Genomic DNA, 20,647 nt, shown 5'->3' on the forward strand with positions numbered 1-20,647 from the left:
TGTTCCTCAAAACCTTGAGTGGCACCTACTTTTGAATCTACTTTATTGGTTCTTTCCTGTGGTCTTGTCTGATACCTTTAGAAACAGCATGCCTCAGCAACAGCTTCCAATCCTTCATGCGTGGCCAAGGTTATGCTGAACAATAAAATACACTTTGTCACTTTAACACCTTAAAACAGTTCATTTTTTTCTTGTGTAATATTTATTGTTAAAAACTTCTCTTAGTAGTGCATATATCCCTTTCTTTACATCAAGGCTAACGTTTTTTGTCTTTTGATTTTTACCTTTAAGCGACAAGCCTTTTTTTTTGTGAGCTAGATCCATTTTATTTTATGGGTGCCAGTTTCCTGCGAAAGTCTTGTGGTTGCTAGAGAGTGCTCAATAAATCACCCAGTAATGTATTGCTTGTCCCTTGTTTCCAGAAGATGTAGGTAGTGCTGTATGATGAATCTGGGCATAAATGAAACTGCAGTTGTTCTGCTTGATACTGGTGCCTTCAGCACTTTGGTGCTTTCTAGTTTTCCAATATCTATCAGTATTTGCAGCATTTCATTAATGTGATTTTTAGTTTTCCGTAGCTCCTTGTAACATTGTGTTTCTTTATAGCGGTACACATTGGAAAGTCATTACAATGAAAATGGCTTTTTAAAGATTCAGGCAAAACATACACTTAAAACATGAACACAGATTTTATTAACAACATCAGTCTTAATCCAGCAGTTACTCTTACTATCGAAGTGCCTAATTTGCTATGAAACTTTTATTGATATTGTTAAACCAGAATCATGTGACATGCTGCATTTCTAAGAACTGTGTTGAGAGCCGTTTAAAACTTCCACTTAGGTCACTCACAGGAGAGTAAAACATACACAGGAAACTATGATGATGCTCACTTAAAACATACTTATACAATCCCAATGATATTTGCTTATCACCACACAATTGTGTTGGACAAGGGGGGGGGGGGGGAGGACAGTGGGTGGATATTGAGAATATGTATTCTTCTCTACATTGCAGTACCTGCCCTGAGGTCAGAAGATCCCCTACGTGAATTATCCTACCATAGGACCCATGCTAGCTCTGTGGAGAAAACTTAGGTCCAACGAGGGTGTCTCTTCTGTTTCCTGTCAGCTTACTCCCTTTCTCCATAACCCCTCATTCCAACTGGGTACCCAGCAGGAGGCATTTTGGTTCTGGGCTGATGCAGGCCTGTTGTGAGTGGCTCAACTAATTTCCAGTGGCACACTCTAGTACTTCCAGGACCTCCAAACTGAATTTTGTCTACGAGATTCTGAATTCTGGTGCTTCCTTCAGATCCGACATTATATGTCCTCATTAGGCTACATGGAGGTGCTCAGCATAAATTTGTCCTCTTTTGAGAATGATGTACACGCAGAACACTACCCATATCCGGTGTCTATAAAATTATGCAGACCTTTTTTAGAGATGACCCTTCTAATACACAAGTGTGGAATAGAAACTTAAGGGGGTAGTCAATTAAGTGCTATTTTTTTCGACTGGTTGAAAAAACGGAACTAATACGACACAAGGTATTCAATAGCGGGTATTTTTGCCCATTTTTAATCCATTTTCGCCCATGCCGTTTCACTTTTTTTTTTGTCGAGTCATCATGGGTGAAAAATAGGGCCAAAAATGGGCGCAAACGCCCGCAAATTCACCAAAACACGTGTATCAGTGGCAAATTTGCTGATACGTGTAGTTTTCGCCAGTGCCGGATTTTTCAACCAGTAGAAAAAACAGCATGGGCATTGAATAGGTCGAATATAAATTTGACCTAAAAACGTGCAAAAAGTGCAGTTTTCTAAAAACTTCAATAAACAGGCACTGATTGAATACCCCCCTTAGCGACTAAAGGGGACAAAGTAGTGTGGGATTAGGTATATAGAACTAGTAATTGTCCAAGGAGATACTGGGCTCTTCTGTCCTGACGGGACCCGGGTTTTGGCTTCTCTCATTTTCTGGCATTCCAGTGTCCTTCTATGAAAAGTCTCTATTAAAACAGATCAGCAATGCAGAAAATACTATTTCACCTGTTCAGTGGCACTCCCAAACTCCCCCGTCCACCAGTGAATGGTGACAGAGGTTGGACTTTTATATGTCCATGGATGATGATATTCTGTCATCAATAGTTAAGTATGCTGAGTTTCTGTTGACTTGTCTTGGCTGGCTTGACTTCATAGATTCCAGCACCCACGCCTCCCTCCTTACCATTTGATTTCTTTTATGTTCCCTCCTGAACCACGCTCCATAATCTCAATTCTTTTTCAGGTGTTCTGTCCTCACCCACTCCCCGCTAAGGTCCTTTTTCCCAGTCCCATTTTCTCTAACATCCTAGTGGATGCTGGGGACTCCGTAAGGACCATGGGGAATAGACGGGATCCGCAGGAGACATGGGCACTTTAATAAAGAATTTAGATTCTGGTGTGCTCTGGCTCCTCCCTCTATGTCCCTCCTCCAGACCTCAGTTTGAATCTGTGCCCGGACGAGCTGGGTGCTGTTCAGTGAGCTCTCCTGAGCTTGCTGTAAGAATATATTTTGTTAGGTTTTTTATTTTCAGGGAGCTCTGCTGGCAACAGACTCCCTGCATCGTGGGACTGAGGGGAGAGAAGCAGCCCTACTCTCTGCAGATAGGTCCTGCTTCTTAGGCTACTGGACACCATTAGCTCCAGAGGGATCGTACACAGGATCTCACCCTCGTCGTCCGATCCCGTAACCGCGCCGCCGTCCCCCTCGCAGAGCCGGAAGACAGAAGCCGGGTGAAAAAAGCAAGAAGACTTCGAAATCGTCGGCAGAAGACTCCAGTCTTCACTGAGGTAGCGCACAGCACTGCAGCTGTGCGCCATTGCTCCCACACTACACCCACATACTCCGGTCACTGTAAGGGTGCAGGGCGCAGGGAGGGGGGGGGGGGGCCCTGGGCAGCAATTAGGACCTCTTGGCAAAAGTTTGACATATATACAGTTGGGCACTGTATATATGTATGAGCCCCCGCCATAATATTGTACATAAACGCGGGACAGAAGCCCGCCGCCGAGGGGGCGGGGCTTCTTCCTCAGCACTCACCAGCGCCACTTTTTCTCCACAGCTCTGCTGAGAGGAAGCTCCCCAGGCTCTCCCCTGCAGATACACGGTAGAAGAGGGTAAACAAGAGACGGGGGGGGGGGGGGCACATAATTAGGCGCAAAAATCATTATTACAGCGGCTACTGGGTTAACACTAAGTTACTGTGTGATTCCTGGGTTATATAGCGCTGGGGTGTGTGCTGGCATACTCTCTCTCTGTCTCTCCAAAGGGCCTTGTGGGGGAACTGTCTTCAAAAAGAGCATCCCCTGTGTGTGTGGTGTGTCGGTACGCTTGTGTCGACATGTTTGACGAGGAAGGCTATGTGGAAACAGAGCAGGAGCAAATGAATGTGGTGTCTCCGCCGACGGCGCCGACACCTGATTGGATGGATATGTGGAAGGTTTTAAATGATAATGTTAATTCCTTGCATAAAAGGTTAGATAAAGCTGAAGCCTTAGGACAGTCAGGGTCTCAACCCGTGCCCGATCCTATGTCGCAGAGGCCGTCAGGGTCTCAGAAGCGCCCCACTATCCCAAATTGTTGACACTGATACCGACATGGATTCTGACTCCAGTGTCGATTACGATGATGCAAAGTTACAGCCTAAATTGGCTAAATCCATCCGTTATATGATTATAGCAATTAAGGATGTGTTGCACATCACTGAGGAAACCCCAGTCGCTGACAAGAGGGTTCATATGTATGGGGAAAAAAGGCAGGTGGTGACCTTTCCCCCTTGGTAATTTCCAGATAGAAAACTGCAGATTTCTAAACGGATGCTTATGGCGTATCCCTTCCCGCCAACGTACAGGTTACGCTGGGAATCCTCCCCTACGGTGGACAAAGCTCTAACACGCTTATCCAAGAGGGCAGCCCTGCCGTCACATGATACGGCCACCCTAAAAGATGCTGTGGATAGAAAGCAAGAGGGTACCCTGAAGTCCATTTATACACATTCAGGTACCTTACTAAGGCCGGCAATTGCGTCGCCTGGGTGTGTAGTGCTGTAGCAGCATGGACGGATACCTTATCTGAGGAACTTGATACCTTAGACAAGGATACTATATTAATGACCCTGGGGCATATAAAAGACGCTGTCCTATATATTTGAGATGCTCAAAGAGACATTAGCCTACTGGGCTCTAGAATAAATGCAATGTCGATTGCTGCCAGAAGGGTCCTGTGGGCTCGGCAATGGACAGGCGATGTCGACTCAAAAAGGCACATGGAGGTTTTACCTTACAAGGGTGAGGAATTGTTTGGGAAAAGGGGCTCTCGGACCTGGTCTCCACAGCTACTACTGGAAAGTCAAATTTTTGCCATATGTTTCCTCACAATTTAAGAAAGCACCGTATTACCAAATGCAGTCCTTTCGATCACAAAAAGGCAAGGAAGTCCGAGGTGCGTCCTTTCTTGTCAGAGGCAGGGGCAGAGGAAGGAAGCTGCACAACGCAGCTAGTTCCCAGGAACAGAAGTCCTCCCAGGCTTCCACTAAATCCACCGCATGACGCTGGGGCTCCACAGGCGGAGGGCCCGGTGGGGGCACGTCTCCGAAATTTCAGCCACAAGTGGGTGCACTACCAGTTGGATCCCTGGGCAATAGAGATTGTGTCTCAGGGATACAAGCTGGAATTCGAAGAGATGCCCCCTCGCCGTTACCTCAAATCGTCCCTGTCAGCTTCCCCTTTAGAGAGGGAAATAGTGTTAGCTGCAATTCACAAATTGTATCTTCAACAGGTGGTGGTCAAGGTTCCCCTCCTTCGGGAAGGGTTATTATTTGACCATGTTTGTGGTACCGAAACCGGACAGTTCGGTCAGACCCATATTGAATTTAAAATCCCTGAACATATACCTGAAAAGGTTCAAGTTCAAGATGGAATCGCTCAGAGCGGTCATCGCAAGCTTGGAAGGGGGGGATTTTATGGTGTCTCTGGACATAAAGGATGCATATCTTCATGTCCCCATTTATCCACCTCATCAGGCGTACCTCAGATTTGTGGTACAGGATTGTCATTACCAATTCCAGACGTTGCCGTTTGGTCTCTCCACGGTACCGAGAATATTTACCAAGGTAATGGCGGAAATGATGGTACTCCTGCGGAAGCAAGGGTTCACAATTATCCCATACTTGGACGATCTCCCCATAAAAGCGAGGTCAAGGGAGCAGTTGCTGATCAGCGTAGCACGCTCTCTGGAAGTGTTACAACAACACGGCTGGATTCTAAATATTCCAAAGTCTCGTCTGCCTTTCCTGGGCATGATTCTGGACACAGACCAGAAAAGGGTTTATCTCCCGATGGAGAAGGCTCAGGAGCTCATGACACTGATCAGAGACCTATTAAAACCAAAACAGGTGTCGGTGCATCACTGCACGCGAGTCCTGGGAAAGATGGTGGCATCATACGAGGCCATTCCCTTCGGCAGGTTCCATGCGAGGACCTTTCAATGGGATCTGTTGGACAAGTGGTCCGGATCACATCTTCAGATGCATCGGTTAATCACCCTATCCCCCAGGGCCGGGGTGTCTCTCCTGTGGTGGCTGCAGAGTGCTCACCTTCTCGAAGGTCGCAGATTCGGCATTCAGAACTGGGTCCTGGTGACCACGGATGCAAGCCTCCGAGGGTGGGGGTCAGTCACACAGGGAAGAAATTTCCAAGGGCTGTGGTCAAGTCAGGAGACTTGCCTTCACATCAACATCCTGGAACTAAGGGCCATATACAACGCCCTACGTCAAGCGGAGTCCCTGCTTCGCGACCAACCGGTTCTGATTCAGTCAGACAACATCACCGCAGTAGCTCATGTAAACCGCCAAGGCGGCACAAGGAGCAGGGTGGCGATGGTAGAAGCCACCAGAATTCTTCGCTGGGCGGAGAATCACGTAAGCGCACTGTCAGCAGTGTTCATTCCGGGAGTGGACAACTGGGAAGCAGACTTCCTCAGCAGACACGACCTCCACCCGGGAGAGTGGGGACTTCATCAAGAAGTCTTCACGCAGATTACAAGTCGGTGGGAACTGCCACAGGTGGACATGATGGCATCCCGCCTCAACAAAAAGCTACAGAGATATTGCGCCAGGTCAAGAAATCCTCAGGCGATAGCTGTGGACGCACTGGTGACACCGTGGGTGTTCCAGTCGGTCTATGTATTTCCTCCTCTTCCTCTCATACCCAAGGTGCTGAGAATCATAAGAAAAAGAGGAGTGAGAACAATACTCATTGTTCCGGATTGGCCAAGAAAGACTTGGTATCCAGATCTGCAAGAAATGCTTACAGAGGATCCGTGGCCTCTGCCTCTAAGACAGGACTTGTTGCAACAGAGGCCCTGTCTTTTCCAAGACTTGCCGCGGCTGTGTTTGACGGCATGGCGGTTGAACGCCGGATCCTAGCAGCAAAAGGCATTCCGGATTAAGTTATTCCTACGCTGATAAAGGCTAGGAAGGATGTGACGGCTCAACATTATCACCGTATATGGCGAAAATATGTGGCTTGGTGTGAGGCCAGGAATGCCCCTACGGAGAAATTCCAGCTGGGCCGTTTCCTTCACTTCCTACAGTCGGGAGTGACTTTGGGCCTTAAATTGGGTTCCATTAAGGTTCAGATTTCGGCCTTATCCATTTTCTTTCAAAAAGAACTGGCTTCTCTTCCTGAAGTTCAGACGTTTGTAAAGGGAGTGCTGCATATTCAGCTTCCTTTTGTGCCTCTAGTGGCACCTTGGGATCTTAATGTGGTGTTGAGTTTCCTGAAATCACACTGGTTTGAACCACTCAAAACGGTGGAGTTGAAATATCTCACGTGGAAGGTGGTCATGCTATTAGCCTTGGCTTCGGCTAGGCGTGTGTCAGAATTGGCGGCTTTGTCACATAAAAGCCCTTATCTGGTTTTCCATGCGGATAGAGCAGAATTGCGGACCCGCCCACAATTTCTGCCGAAAGTGGTTTCATCCTTTCATATAAACCAACCTATTGTGGTGCCTGTGGCTACTACTGACTTGGAGGATTCCGAGTCATTGGATGTGGTCAGGGCTTTGAAGGTTTATGTAGCCAGAATGGCTAAGGTCAGGAAAACAGAATCTTTGTTTATCCTTTATGCTTCCAACAAGCTTGGGGCGCCGGCTTCAAAGCAAACTATTGCTCGCTGGATCTGTAACACGATTCAGCAGGCTCATTCTGCGGCTGGGTTGCCGCTGCCTAAATCAGTTAAGGCCCATTCCACAAGGAAGGTGGGCTCTTCTTGGGCGGCTGCTCGAGGGGTCTCGGCATTACAGCTTTGCCGAGCGGCTACTTGGTCAGGTTCAAACACCTTTGCAAAGTTCTACAAGTTTGATACCCTGGCTGAGGAGGACCTTGTGTTTGCTCATTCGGTGCTGCAGAGTCATCCGCACTCTCCCGCCCGTTTGGGAGCTTTGGTATAATCCCCATGGTCCTTACGGAGTCCCCAGCATCCACTAGGACGTTAGAGAAAATAAGATTTTACTTACCGGTAGATCTATTTCTCGTAGTCCGTAGTGGATGCTGGGCGCCCGTCCCAAGTGCGGACTTCTTCTGCAATGCTTGTATATAGTTATTGCTTAAATAAGGGTTATGTTATACAGGTTGAGTATCCCATATCCAAATATTCCGAAATACGGAATATTCCGAAATACGGACTTTTTTGAGCGAGAGTGAGATAGTGAAACCTTTGTTTTTTGATGGCTCAATGTACACAAACTTTGTTTAATACACAAAGTTATTAAAAAATATTGTATTAAATGACCCTCAGGCTGTGTGTATAAGGTGTATATGAAACATAAATGAATTGTGTGAACGTAGACACACTTTGTTTAATGCACAAAGTTATAAAAAATATTGGCTAAAATGACCTTCAGGCTGTGTGTATAAGGTGTATATGAAACATAAATGCAATCTGTGCTTAGATTTAGGTCCCATCACCATGATATCTCATTATGGTATGCAATTATTCCAAAATACGGAAAAATCCCATATCCAAAATACCTCTGGTCCCAAGCATTTTGGATAAGGGATACTCAACCTGTAGTTGCATCAGGGTTTATCTGATGCTCTGTTATTGTTCATACTGTTAACTGGGTGAAGTTATCACAAGTTATACGGTGTGATTGGTGTGGCTGGTATGAGTCTTACCCTGGATTCCCAAAATCCTTTCCTTGTACTGTCAGCTCTTCCGGTCACAGTTTCTCTAACTGAGGTCTGGAGGAGGGACATAGAGGGAGGAGCCAGAGCACACCAGAATCTAAATTCTTTCTTAAAATGCCCATGTCTCCTGCGGAGCCCGTCTATTCCCCATGGTCCTTACGGAGTCCCCAGCATCCACTACGGACTACGAGAAATAGATTTACCGGTAAGTAAAATCTTATTTTTTCCCTTATATGGGTCACTTCTTCCTTCCTCCCATATCTCTCCCTCCTTTCTCCTCTTCATACCCTACGCTTTTTCTGACTTTCTACCCTTTTGTTCCCCTCCCCTTTCTTTACTTTAGGTTCACAAGTAAAGTAGTTTCAGTTGCAGGATTTGCTTACTGATGTCACAATACTATTCCTTGAATCACTGTTATCTGCTATGTGATGTGGCTATAATTTTTCCAAAATCTTTAAATAAAAAATGTGTTAAAAAAAACAACACATAGAGATGAGACCCATAAAATATTTATACAGAAATTCGTAGAAAACAAATTATCAATGCAGAGGTGGACACAGACACATTATTTGCCGACTTTAGTCAATTTCTGCTACAAATCCCTTCCCTGGAGTACATCCGTACGTATGAATGTGCAAGGACAGACACTCCCACACTGAGCGGCTGTAATACTGCCTGCTGCACCATCAACACTTGCCCCAGCTCCATGGCAGGTGCAGATTTTCCCTCTAAGCGTGGCCTCCAAAGTCAATGATAGAGCATCTGTGTATGCAAAGACCTCAGTGATACACCTGCGACATTCCCAGAACACGCCCATAAAATGTACTCTCCGTACGGCCGTTAAGACCCCTGCCAGGAGCACACAGCACTTTTCTGTGACATTTTGTGCATCTCAGTCGTAATACGTCTTTGCACCTACACACAGCGTAATGCATGCGCCATGGGAGTTTTTAAGGACTTTCACACAGGCGCAGTAGCAAATTGCTGAACTCCGTGAACATAGTCATTGAGTGTGGCTGTGAACCAAGCTCTAATAAGAGATTCAAACAAAATAAAGTGTTTTGTGGTTATATGTCACATACAAATATCTCACTTTGTATCAATTTTAGTAGTCTTTTCAGGGGTCCTCCTCAGTTGGTTCATTTACAGTATGTATACTTTATGGCAAGGTGTAATGTAACTTTTATTGGTTAGAGATACAATAAGGCATGGTTATCTTAATATTTCATTCTGTTTCCCTGTCTATAGCTCTTAGACTTTCTAGACCAGCACCCATTTGCATTCATTCCGCTAATTCAGAGAGCGCTGGAGTTTGCAGTGAGCTACGTCTTCACGGAAGCCGGGGACGGAATTGTCTTTGAACGTTTCATAGTTCATTGCATGAGGCTCATTAAGATGATTGTAAAGAACGATTCCTTTAAACCATCCAAAAACTTTGAAGGTACAGTATGCATATCCAACTTATTTTTTTTGCAAGTGATTTTTTTTTTCTTCAATGTTCTTACACAGTTGTTTGTAGTTGTTTCATAAATGACTTGAGCATTAGAATGTAAACACAAGGGCCACTCATGGGACTGTGAGACTGGACGTTTCTACTGCCATCTGAATGCCTTTATGATGACTGTAATTAAGATTGTCCTGCTATAAAACAAACAGAAAATCGCATTTCAATGTGATGTTTTTATTATTTGTCTTTTAAACATCTTCCATATCTTCTTTCTGTTAATCTTATCATTTATTTGTAATGCACCACAAAACTTCATAACGCTGAAGTTATACAAAATACAGATCATGCATAAAAGCAAAACAAGTACAGTACATTGAAGGCTAACAAAGAAGGTGCAGATGTAAAATAGAGGGCAAAGAGGTCCATGATTATAAGAGCTTACTGTCTAGAGCAGGGGTGGGCAATAAGTGGGCTCCAGCTGCTGTTGAACTACAAATCCCCAGCATGCCCTGTAACAGTTTTAGCATGACCAAATAGCAAAACTGTAGCAGGGCATGCTGAGATATGTAGTTCTACAACAGATGGAAGGAGGCTTCTTGTGCACCCCTTGCCTAGAGGGACATAGTAGGATTATATGATTGAGTTGGGCCTGCAGCTGAGGCAGTAGTATCAGATGGAGAGTAAGGTTGGTTATAGTTAAGAGGTTGCTTTTAAGAGAGCACTTGAATTATTGAAGGTTGGTGGAAGTCTTTTAAGGTGGGGTAGGGAGTATCATAATTGGAGTGCAATACTGGGAGAACATTGGAGACGTTCTTGAGAGGTGGTTCTAGGTTTGTAGGGAAGGAGTTGGACTGTATAGGGGAAATTATACCATATTAGAAGGGAAAGAGACAGATGAAATGGACAGGTTGAAGCTGTAAGTTGAGTGCAAACAAACGGGAGGAAAGCAGCAGTGGGGTAATTGGTAAAAGGGGTTGAATGGACATAAGGGGGATGAGAAGAATGTGAGGGCCTTGTGTCCCATAATGGTTGAGAATGAAAAGTGCTAAAGGAGAATGTGGGTGTATGGCAATCTGACTAGGCCGGACATAGACAGCACTGCTCAGATGCAGGCTACCAAAATTGTAAAACGTGTGTTAGCTACATTTTGCCATTCTATACCTTTCTAATAAAAAAATATTAGAAAGGTATAACCTATATATGCCTTTAGGGTGAGCAATAGATTGTACATTTAAGCCTTAAAAAAATGACACAATAGTGAGCTTTATTATGATGAGGGAAAAGTCTACTAAAACATGCAATTTGATTGCTGCTATGTTGCATTCTTTTTATTGGTAATATGTTATTACAACAATATCTTCCAGACAGCAAGACAGAAACCATTAACGCTCACCAAATAAAAATGTCATTCTTCACTTACCCTACACTGACGGAAATATGTCGCAGACTGGTTACCCATTATTTCCTCCTGGGTGAGGAAGAGCGTATATTGTGGGATGCAGATCCAGAAGGTTTTGGTAAGGGCACAACAGCAATATTTTGTCTACCTTATAATTATCTGATTTACTGCAGCACCGTCAGCTGTGCCCGTATTTACTATGCATCCAGTTGGTGGACTGAGCTAAGCATTATTTGACTGCAGCATAATAGTGTTTTCACGGGTTACTCATTTGGTGTTTGAAATGGGTGCACAGTAAATAGAAAATATATTCTGTTTAATAATAGTAGCTATAACTGTTCAGTATAATGCAAGTGGATATGGCTTTTACATAATGGGTCTTCATATCTGCATGTATTAACATGATTAGTAATTACTGTAATGCTCACTTTTTAAAGTAATGGAAATGTCAGATATAGGGGGGAATTCAAATGTTTGAAAAGTCGGTTGGTGTCGTTTTTTTCCTGTCTATTAGATAGGAAAAAACAGACACCCAACTAACTTTTCAAACAATTGAATACCACCTATAGAATACAGTCCCTCCAGTCCATGGGTGGATTATTAGGATCCACAATCATGAGCCTTATCTAAAATGTACATTATAACATGATGTCATGTAACGAAGACTCAGGTGGTCCCTCTCCCTCTTCCTTGTCCCATATGCCCACCACCTCCCTCCCACTGTCAGGCATGATTCCCCCTCCCTCTCTCCTTCTCTCCCTCTGTCACATATGTCCCCCTCCCATTCTCACATCAAATCATGGAAATCACATTTGTCCAGACTTACCCCCAGGTTATATGACTGATGATTCTATGTAAGATCCCCCCAGTTACACAGAGAGATGGAGGCTCTATCATCTCTTATCAATAGGGACAGGTTAAAAGTTCATGAGACAGTCTTAGAGCGCATACACACGGTGAGATAGTGTATGCCCGATTTTGACACTGCGATTTCCCTTTAACTCCCCCAGAGCCCAGAAGCACCGATATTGTCTATACACACGGTGCGATTTTGCCTGTGTGTGATTTTGACTATGATAACTAGATACTAGATAGTCATGATTGACTTGCCTGCACAGTCTATTTTGTCTTGCGATACCACACATCGGTATTACAATCTGTGTACATACGGTGCGATTTGCGCTTACTTTCCTTACTATTTTGACTATATAATCAAAATTGTAAGATAACATCGCACTGCGTGTATCCACCTTTACACTGGTGAAGTACCCTTATATGTCAGTACTAGCATATTTCGAGGGTAGGGTACTTTTGCTTTGCTGATCATTCAAGTCCCCATGGATTTGGTATGGAGTTCACAGGTAATACTCTAGCACTCAGAGCAACTTGTAACCAAACACAAAAGAACCCTGTGTGATTTTCAACATTTCAGAACTTTATCTTTCTTTCATCAGAGCAATAATACGAGTTGAAACGTTGAACACCACTCAGGGGGTCTTCTGTGTTTTGTTACAAGCCGTCCTGAGTGCCGCTGTCCTACACAGCTCTTTTGTTCCTTCCCGCAGTGGAGAAGTATGCGTAGGCCATTATTTATTTATTTATAGCCTAGGAGTCCTGACTTGATTGTTTTCTGTAAATAATTATTATTTTTTGTCTATAAGTATGCCAAGCAGTAAGCACACAGTGGGATGAACAGTGCACCACAGCTCAGTGAGTCTCATATTCATTAATCACTAGCCAGCCACCTAGTTACAAGGTATAATCACGGGACGTGCCAAGTCCACTCTGGAGAGTCATGTTGGATTTATATGTTGCAGTCTTCGGTCCCTTAAGAAATGTGTTTGAACATTTCACTATCATGTTCCCTGTCTAGGAGTTAATTGCTTTCCGTGTGTGATAAATTGCATACAACTTCTTCTCTGAGGCCTGTCCTCTTGTGGGGCTATGTTGCTTGCTGACTCTTTGTGATCAAAGCTGCTACATTGTATACTTAGGCTTGTATTGTACTAAGTGTAATTAACTGTATCCTGTCTCATTATTTATTCTACTCTGTCACCCTTTCCTATATCATTAATCCTAGTTATGGAACTGAAAGGTGGTATCATTTAACAGTTCCATGAATTAAAGCAATATAAAAGTCAGGCAAACAATCCAAGGTCTGCTTCTCACAGCTAGAAGATGTCATCCATGCCTCTCCACCTTAGTAGTCTCCTCTACCCCAGATAAGGGGTAGAGGAGCATCCAGCAGCCCCTCAGAATGAATTAGCAATAAGAAGATCCCCTAAGAGCTGATTTTAGTGTAATAAAAGAGAATACGGTGTACACTGTGTACCTCAGTCAATTGCAAAATGTGACCTGTTGGAAAAAAATTGGATTTTTGCTTCCTGTGAGCAAATTTACAGGAGCAGATGCGTCAGGAAATAGGGCAAGAGGTGTGGATTGACTATGAGCACAAAAGCTGCTCAAAAATACAATTAATAAACAAAACATTAAATGGCCGGAAAGTGTAGCTAAGTACCCAAATGACTTGGAACCTGTTTATTCAAATCAAATAAAACTAAAAAATAAAAATAAAACTTTATTGAAGTCCTACCTAACAAACCTATGCACAGTTTTCCCCTTCCTAAACACAGTATTAAAAATCAGATTGCCCCTACATAGGGAAGCCAATCCCGGGCCATTTTTTCAATCCTGGGTATCGGGATTAAAAAATGGCGGGATTGGCTTTTAACTATGTCGCCGCCCCGCACACATAACTAACTGTATACCGCGGGTGGGCAGGTGGGGAACTCCATATTCTCTCTCCCCAGCGGCGGCTGATGGCGCAGCGTGACCTCATGCTGCGCCGGGGGAGCCGGAAAGTGGAAGCCGGGCAGCGTCTGAGCATCCTGTGGACACACAACGCTTATCCCTTAATCCCCGGGATTGGAGCCCACTGTTTTTGGCCCTAAATCCCGGGATCCCCCCGATCCCGGGATTGGCCACCCTACCCCCACAGAAGTATGTGTATTTGCATGATTATATATTGCGAATCAGATGCAGTCAGCTTTCGTCATCATTATTAACTTGCACCAGTGTTTGTGACATCTTTTGGTAAACAGGTGTGGGGAGACATGTAATAGGGTGCGAAATCACCAGAGGTGCGATATGCCGGCCGATCTAGGACTTTTTTTTTAAAGGGGCAATCGCTTACATTCAAAAACTTGCCTTGTAAGTAATTGACCCTTCTTAAGTATACCCCTTCCATTCCCCGTTCATTCCCCTTTGGCATAGGAAGTCTGCAGCCCAGCATGCAGCATATAAAAAAAGATGCAGATGTGCACTGATTAAAAGATCAAGTTGTAGCTGTCAAAGCCAAATCATTTTTCTTTCCATAGAATCAGTGGGCACGCTTCTTTTCCTGGTCCATCTGCACCAAAGGGCTTTTCTATGAAAAGCCACAACAGTGACAAAATGGGCTTCAGGGGGTATATACAGAACGTGCAGGAGAGCTGGGCAGTTTTGGCACCTGCAGTCTTCTTTTCTGATGTCCTGAATGCATGCTACATCTAATGACATCCGGGAGTTCTCTCCAAAGTTTAAATACCCTTGGTGTGCTGATAATTTGGTTAGTGATGTCCCCCACTTAGAGCGGCACTATACTGTTAGGTACATGCTAAGTAAAGTACCTTAAGTGCTGCCATTGTACAGTAAATGTTGTCTTGTAAATGATGGGATCTTGCTAATCGGTTTTATTACATCCTAATATTCACATTTGCCTTTTGATGTAACACGTGACAAATCCCTAAAAATGCTCTCCCTAGTATTTCATAACAACTAAATTGTTGTTAAAATGTTCTCAACCGCAGCCGGCAAGCACATTAGCACGTTGTAATGAGAAATGTGTAATATATAATATTTGTATAGGCCGGCAGCAAGTAATAGTGCTGCAGTGTAAGCAGTAATCCCTCTTGTTCTGTTTGTAGCTGTGGAGGAAAGCGGCGGTGACTCCTGGAAGTACAGTCTGAGGGTACGTCTTCTAAATTATTCACTCTTGGCCTTTCTTTCAATTCATGAAATAGGTACCACTGTTGCTCATGCATTTAAGCAGGGAAATGTTATAACGTTACATGGTTAAGTTCCTTAGGGTCTTTCTTCAGAATGTCATCTTTCCTAATCCCCGTCTGTTCTCAGATAAAATGACCTTTTCACAATAATTTCTTTAATTTGTTATATGGATTTTTCATCATTAATACTTGCTTTGTATTACAGCATGCCCTTTGCATATAAACCACATGACTAAAATGCACATCTATGAACAAATACATACAAACATGTTTCAAGGAACATATAGGAAACTGGCAGGATTTAAAGAGATACAATTCAATTTGCAATATTTCTCCAACTGAAGTCTCAAGACATAGTTAATAAACCAATATTTCCTATTATTTATCAAAAATTAACATTTCATGTTTTGCATTATGAGGAAGCGCTTGGCCACCTGCTGGCTGCAAGCAGTTCTGCAGCACAAATAATAATTACATCTAAGATATACTCATTAATGTGACTGCTTTTGTTCAATTAGCATACACATAATATGTGCATAAATAAAATAGTTGATCATCCAATTGTTATTAACGACCAATGTAGTAGACATCGTTAGTGATTTTTATCTTCCTGGTTAATTTGTTGTATCCTATTCCTGTCCACTGATTGGCAAGGAAGATACTTGTAATGAGCTTACAAAAAAGAGAAAACTTAGTTAAAGTAATGCTCAGTATGTTTTCATTGGAGGGAGCATGACATACGTGTTTAGTCTGTGCTGGATCCCATTGAAGGAATTCCCACAAATACTCTTGGAAGTAAAGGTGCAAAAGAAATGCTTTGCAGAGAAGCATCAGCCCCAATGGACCGACTTGTATTAAAGCGTAGAAATGTCTCCAGAATACATTTTGTGTTTTATTATGAAAGCTATAACCAGTTATTCATTATTCATTTTTTTTTGCATACAGTATAAAAATAAAATAAAAGGCATGGCAACTAATTTGTTTCCTTGTAAAGGATTATTAAGTATCATCATTTAAATGGCAAAGGTGTGTTACCTGTAACAAAATATTGTCAGATAATCTTTGTTTCAATTAAGTAATGCAGATAATGTTCTTTATACAGTATACTATAATATCATAAGTTGAAACCACTGGGACCTATTAAATAATTGTTGCATATGTTTAATAACTTTTTTTATATGTAATGTGTAGAACTGTATTAGAAATACATCTGGCCTGTACAATATACCTTTACAGTTCTACGTGTATTAATGTAAATGTTATAACTTCAGCAGGTTATGGTATCCATGGTAGCCCTGTGTAATACCCAAAGCAAAGATTTGATAAAGCAACTTGTTCTTTCTAATGACAGCATCTAATCCAAATTGCATTTCCAGAGAAAGTGAATAATTTAATAAATTACATTTGAGGATGAGGAAAAATTACCCATTATACAAGTTTATCTCTTCTTTGTAAACAGTTATTTTTAACAAAGCTTATTTGTACCCACCATGTCCAGGTAAATACTCAGCATTAGCAAAAACATAAACCTCTTGATTTTCTGTTTTGGATAACCCAAAATATTACATATATGGGGTTTAATGTTCCTTACCCAGCGTGGTTCCCCAGATATCTGTGGTGGTCCAGTGATGCTCTCATAATTCTTACAATGTGTGCAGTATGGTCCGGTCTATGTCTGTTCACAAATGCTGTACTCAGCCTCCCCTTCCTTCCCAGTCCCACCTCTATAGGCATGTATGCTTCAACAAGTCTGCGTATATGCAGAGAGATTTCATGCCAGATACGCCATGCAGCCTGGTGCAGTACTCTCTGTGTGTCAGCTCCTATGTATTTTGCTTGTTATTTCTTCCAAAAATATTTACTTTTTAATGATTTGTCTCTTTTCATTCAGACTCTGCACTTACATTTAATCCTTCCTGCATGTCGCCAATTAGTCCTTCATGCGTGTCGCCATTTAGTTCTTCATGCGTGTCGCCATTTAGTTCTTCTTGCATGTCGCCATTTAGTCCTTCATGCATGTCTATATTTAGTCCTTCCGGCGTGTCGCCATTTAGTTATTCCTGAATGTCTATATTTAGGTCTTCCTGCACGTCTCAGTGCCAGTGTCTCCAGTGTGACATCGAGGGTGAGGGGATAGATTCAAAAGTACTAATAGTGTCTAATTTAATGCAGGTACTAATTAAGTAGGTGACATTAGTTTGGCTAATGCACCTTTATTCTGTTTTCCTCCTTAGGCACATGCCTTAACTGCATAGTTGCACATTACGTTGTGTTTGCAGCTATGTAGCTTGTGCTGGTCTACTTCCTAGGCATTTTCTTTGTGCGCAAAGCACCATGCTAGGTCAGTGGTGGCAGCGGCATTACACTGTGGACTGAGTGGGGGGGGGGTGCATAGTAAACGGAATCTTCATAAATTCCGGAGGTAGTTCAATGGTCGACACACAAGTAATGTTATTTAAAACTTTACCATCATATTTACAGTATGCTAATGCCAACACAGTAACAATTATTTAATAATGCTTTTCAATAATGTTTGCATTCTGCTGTCAACATTTTGACTGTCGACAGTTTAACTGTAAAAAAAAAAAAGCCTACCAATCCCCTAAAAAGCACTATCATTATTTTAACATTTATTCTACGTATATCTCTCTTTTTCCAGCCCTGTTCTGAAGTGCTGTTCATTGACATATTTCATGAGTACAGCCAGACTCTCACACCTGTGCTCTTAGACATGGTTCACACCCTGCAAGGTAGGTGTCTCTTCTCACCAATGTGAAAGATTAGAGCGTGTTGCCAGCACACCTGTCTGCCAGCCTGATGGTGTCAGCACCTTCTGCTAATCACAGGCATGGGAGGAAAATGCGATGGATTTACATTGTGTTTGTTAGCTGAAATGAGTCAAAGTTTATTCCTCTTTTTAAAAGCAACACAATTCTGTTATCACAGAGAATACTAATGATGATATCCCATGAGACTGCCGGCGTGTTTAACTATTACTCCTCTAACGGTTTTACTAAGCATGGATGATTTGTGTAGTAATCTCTTTGCAACTAATTAGCACCCATTTCTAGGTCTAAATGGCTGTATATAATATTTGTATAAATAGTGTGTTCCAATATCACCACACTTCATATTCATTAGTTTATTGTATATAAGGTACTGTATAACACTCTGGTTCTGTATTACATGTATTGGTAGTCAGCTCCGAGATCTGTATAGAAGCAGTCTGCCTGTTTCCTGCTGCCTTTATATAGCATAGTGCTTGGTGGCTGGCTTTTATACTTAATGGTTACGTTAGGAGGTACATTATCTGGGTTGTGTATGAAATGCTGGCGGTCAGAATCACCCCCAAGGCAATCACAATGGTCACAGTGCCAGCGGATCCTTTGAGTATTCTAACCCTAACCCACTGCTCCTGCAGTCTAACTCCAAACATCCCCTTTGGCAGTCTAACACTAACTGTCTCCTTCCCCAGTTTAAACCGCATCCTAACCCTAATACTCACTGGGGGAAGATTCAAATGTTTGAAAAGTCGGTTGGATGTCTGTTTTTTCCTGTCTATTAGATAGGAAAAAACAGACTCCCTACTGACTTTTCAAACATTTGAATCTCCCCCACTGTCTGGATCCGTCGGCATTATATGGCCGCCGGGGTTCCGCTGTCGGGATCCTGCCTGCAACCCCATTATCCTTCCATGTGAATTAATTACATGCCTTATCAAATATTCACAGATACTGTATATGTGTAAGTTTCCAGAAAATATTGCCAACATAGGTGTTTGATATAAAGCAGCGATTGATAATTGACAGTTTAGTTTGCCTTCGGCCAGCAAACATCCCATCCATAAGCGGTAAATAAAAAATACTTGCTAGTTTAACCCCTTCAGTGGCAGGTTTTTTGAATTTGGTCACACTTCCCAGGGCGGGTTTTTAAATGATGGGTTGATCATTTAAATTTTTCTTACCAGAATGTATTAAAGAATACAATAATCAGATTACATATGTTTTTGTCATGAAGGCGTATATTATAACAATTTAGGTGAATTTGAGAAAAATGAAACAAATTCTAATGCTTTCTTTTGGTGTGAAAATTTTCATAGCAGCCTTCTGGATGTAATGGGATGTTCCCACACAGCATACATTCCCATCTCGTTTCTTTTCTTCCGGGACAAACTCTGCGCGCTCTGCTGAGATACGTCTTTCCTGTGGCTGGTATATGAGTTGGGAAGTGTTTTTCAGTAAGACGAGCAGGGGGCTCTGTTTTTGAGAGTCTTCCTCCCTTGGGCAATTTTCTTTTCATAGTAAACTTCTCTAAAAGCCCATGAATAACTTTATGTCTAAATTGTAGGAGACTGCATTTTTCATCACTACTTTTCCCATATATAATATGGGCATTCACAAGAGTTATAGCTAACAAATGAAAGAATTGTTTCTTACACCATCTGACACTCTTTCTAAGGCATTCATAAGGTTTTATTTTTTGGTCTAATTTGTCTACTCCCCCCATGTTTGCATTGTACTCGATTACTGCCTCTGGTTTCTTTACCACTTCTTTGGTCTTTCTGTTCATTTTTCCTGTGTCGCATATTCTCCCCCTGTGAAATGTGGATAACATTGACACATCTTTTTTGTCCCGCCATTTGATTGCTGAACAAATTCCTGATGTATGGCAAAGCACATCTCCTTTCTTCAATTTAGCAGCCTGCAGCTCTTTTGGCATTTACTTCCTTCGTAAGTCAACTGTTCCACAGGCTCCAAAACCATGATGTTGCAGCTCATGGAATAGCTAAGGACTCGAGAACCACCGGTCCATGAAAACAATATACCCTTTTCCTATAAGTTCTTGACACAGCACAAGTTTGGTCACTGAAGCATGGCTTATTAGTTTCTGCAAAGCACTCTCTCCACCCCGCCTTTCTTCACCTTGGCCAGTGAAAGAGTCCCAGGCATATCCTGAATGTGATTCACATAGAAAAAATATTTTGAATCCAAACCTGGCTCTCTTTAGCGGAATATATTGTTTCATTAGTAGCCTTCCTTTGAAGAGCATAAGGCTTTCATCTACAGAAATATTTTGCTTTGGTATTTATGATTCTCTAAAAGAAGTACGCAGCATTTCCAGCAGTGGCCTGATTTTCCAGAGACGATCATTACTGTCTGCGTCTTCTTCATTGACAAAATGCAGGTAACGGAGTAACAACTGAAATCTTCTTAGCGGAAAAGCTTCAATAAAGATAGGTGTCTGAAGTATATAGTCTCTGCTCCAATACAGCTTAATTTCAGGCTTGCTAATTATACCCATTGGCAAAATCAAAGCAATAACAAGTCTCATCTCATTTTCACACACATCTAATTCTCGATTTTGAACCTACACCCGAAATTGGAGCCTCCTTCAGGCACTTATTTGCGTATCTATTTGTCTCGATGACTATATTGCGGACAAAATCATCAGTAAAAAAAGTTCAAAGCATTGCCGAGGAGAAACATTTGAAGTAAGTGGTACACAAACACCTGCAATACCAG

The 20,647-nt window shown here is 42.5% G+C and overlaps 1 protein-coding gene across 7 annotated transcripts in view; it reads left to right on the forward strand.

Annotated features, from left to right (window-relative positions):
- The window catches only part of IPO11 (importin 11), a 1,123,558-nt gene that overhangs the window by 377,541 nt on the left and 725,370 nt on the right, over positions 1-20,647 (forward strand). For all 7 annotated transcript variants that reach the window (XM_063963049.1, XM_063963036.1, XM_063963028.1 and 4 more), the window contains exons 10-13: positions 9,482-9,674; positions 11,045-11,197; positions 15,045-15,088; positions 17,785-17,875. In XM_063963049.1, the coding sequence (XP_063819119.1) occupies positions 9,482-9,674; positions 11,045-11,197; positions 15,045-15,088; positions 17,785-17,875 (481 nt within the window). The remainder of the gene's footprint in view (positions 1-9,481; positions 9,675-11,044; positions 11,198-15,044; positions 15,089-17,784; positions 17,876-20,647) is intronic.

Source organism: Pseudophryne corroboree, chromosome 1 (assembly GCF_028390025.1).
Source record: "Pseudophryne corroboree isolate aPseCor3 chromosome 1, aPseCor3.hap2, whole genome shotgun sequence".
In the NCBI taxonomy this organism is placed as follows: domain Eukaryota; kingdom Metazoa; phylum Chordata; class Amphibia; order Anura; family Myobatrachidae; genus Pseudophryne; species Pseudophryne corroboree.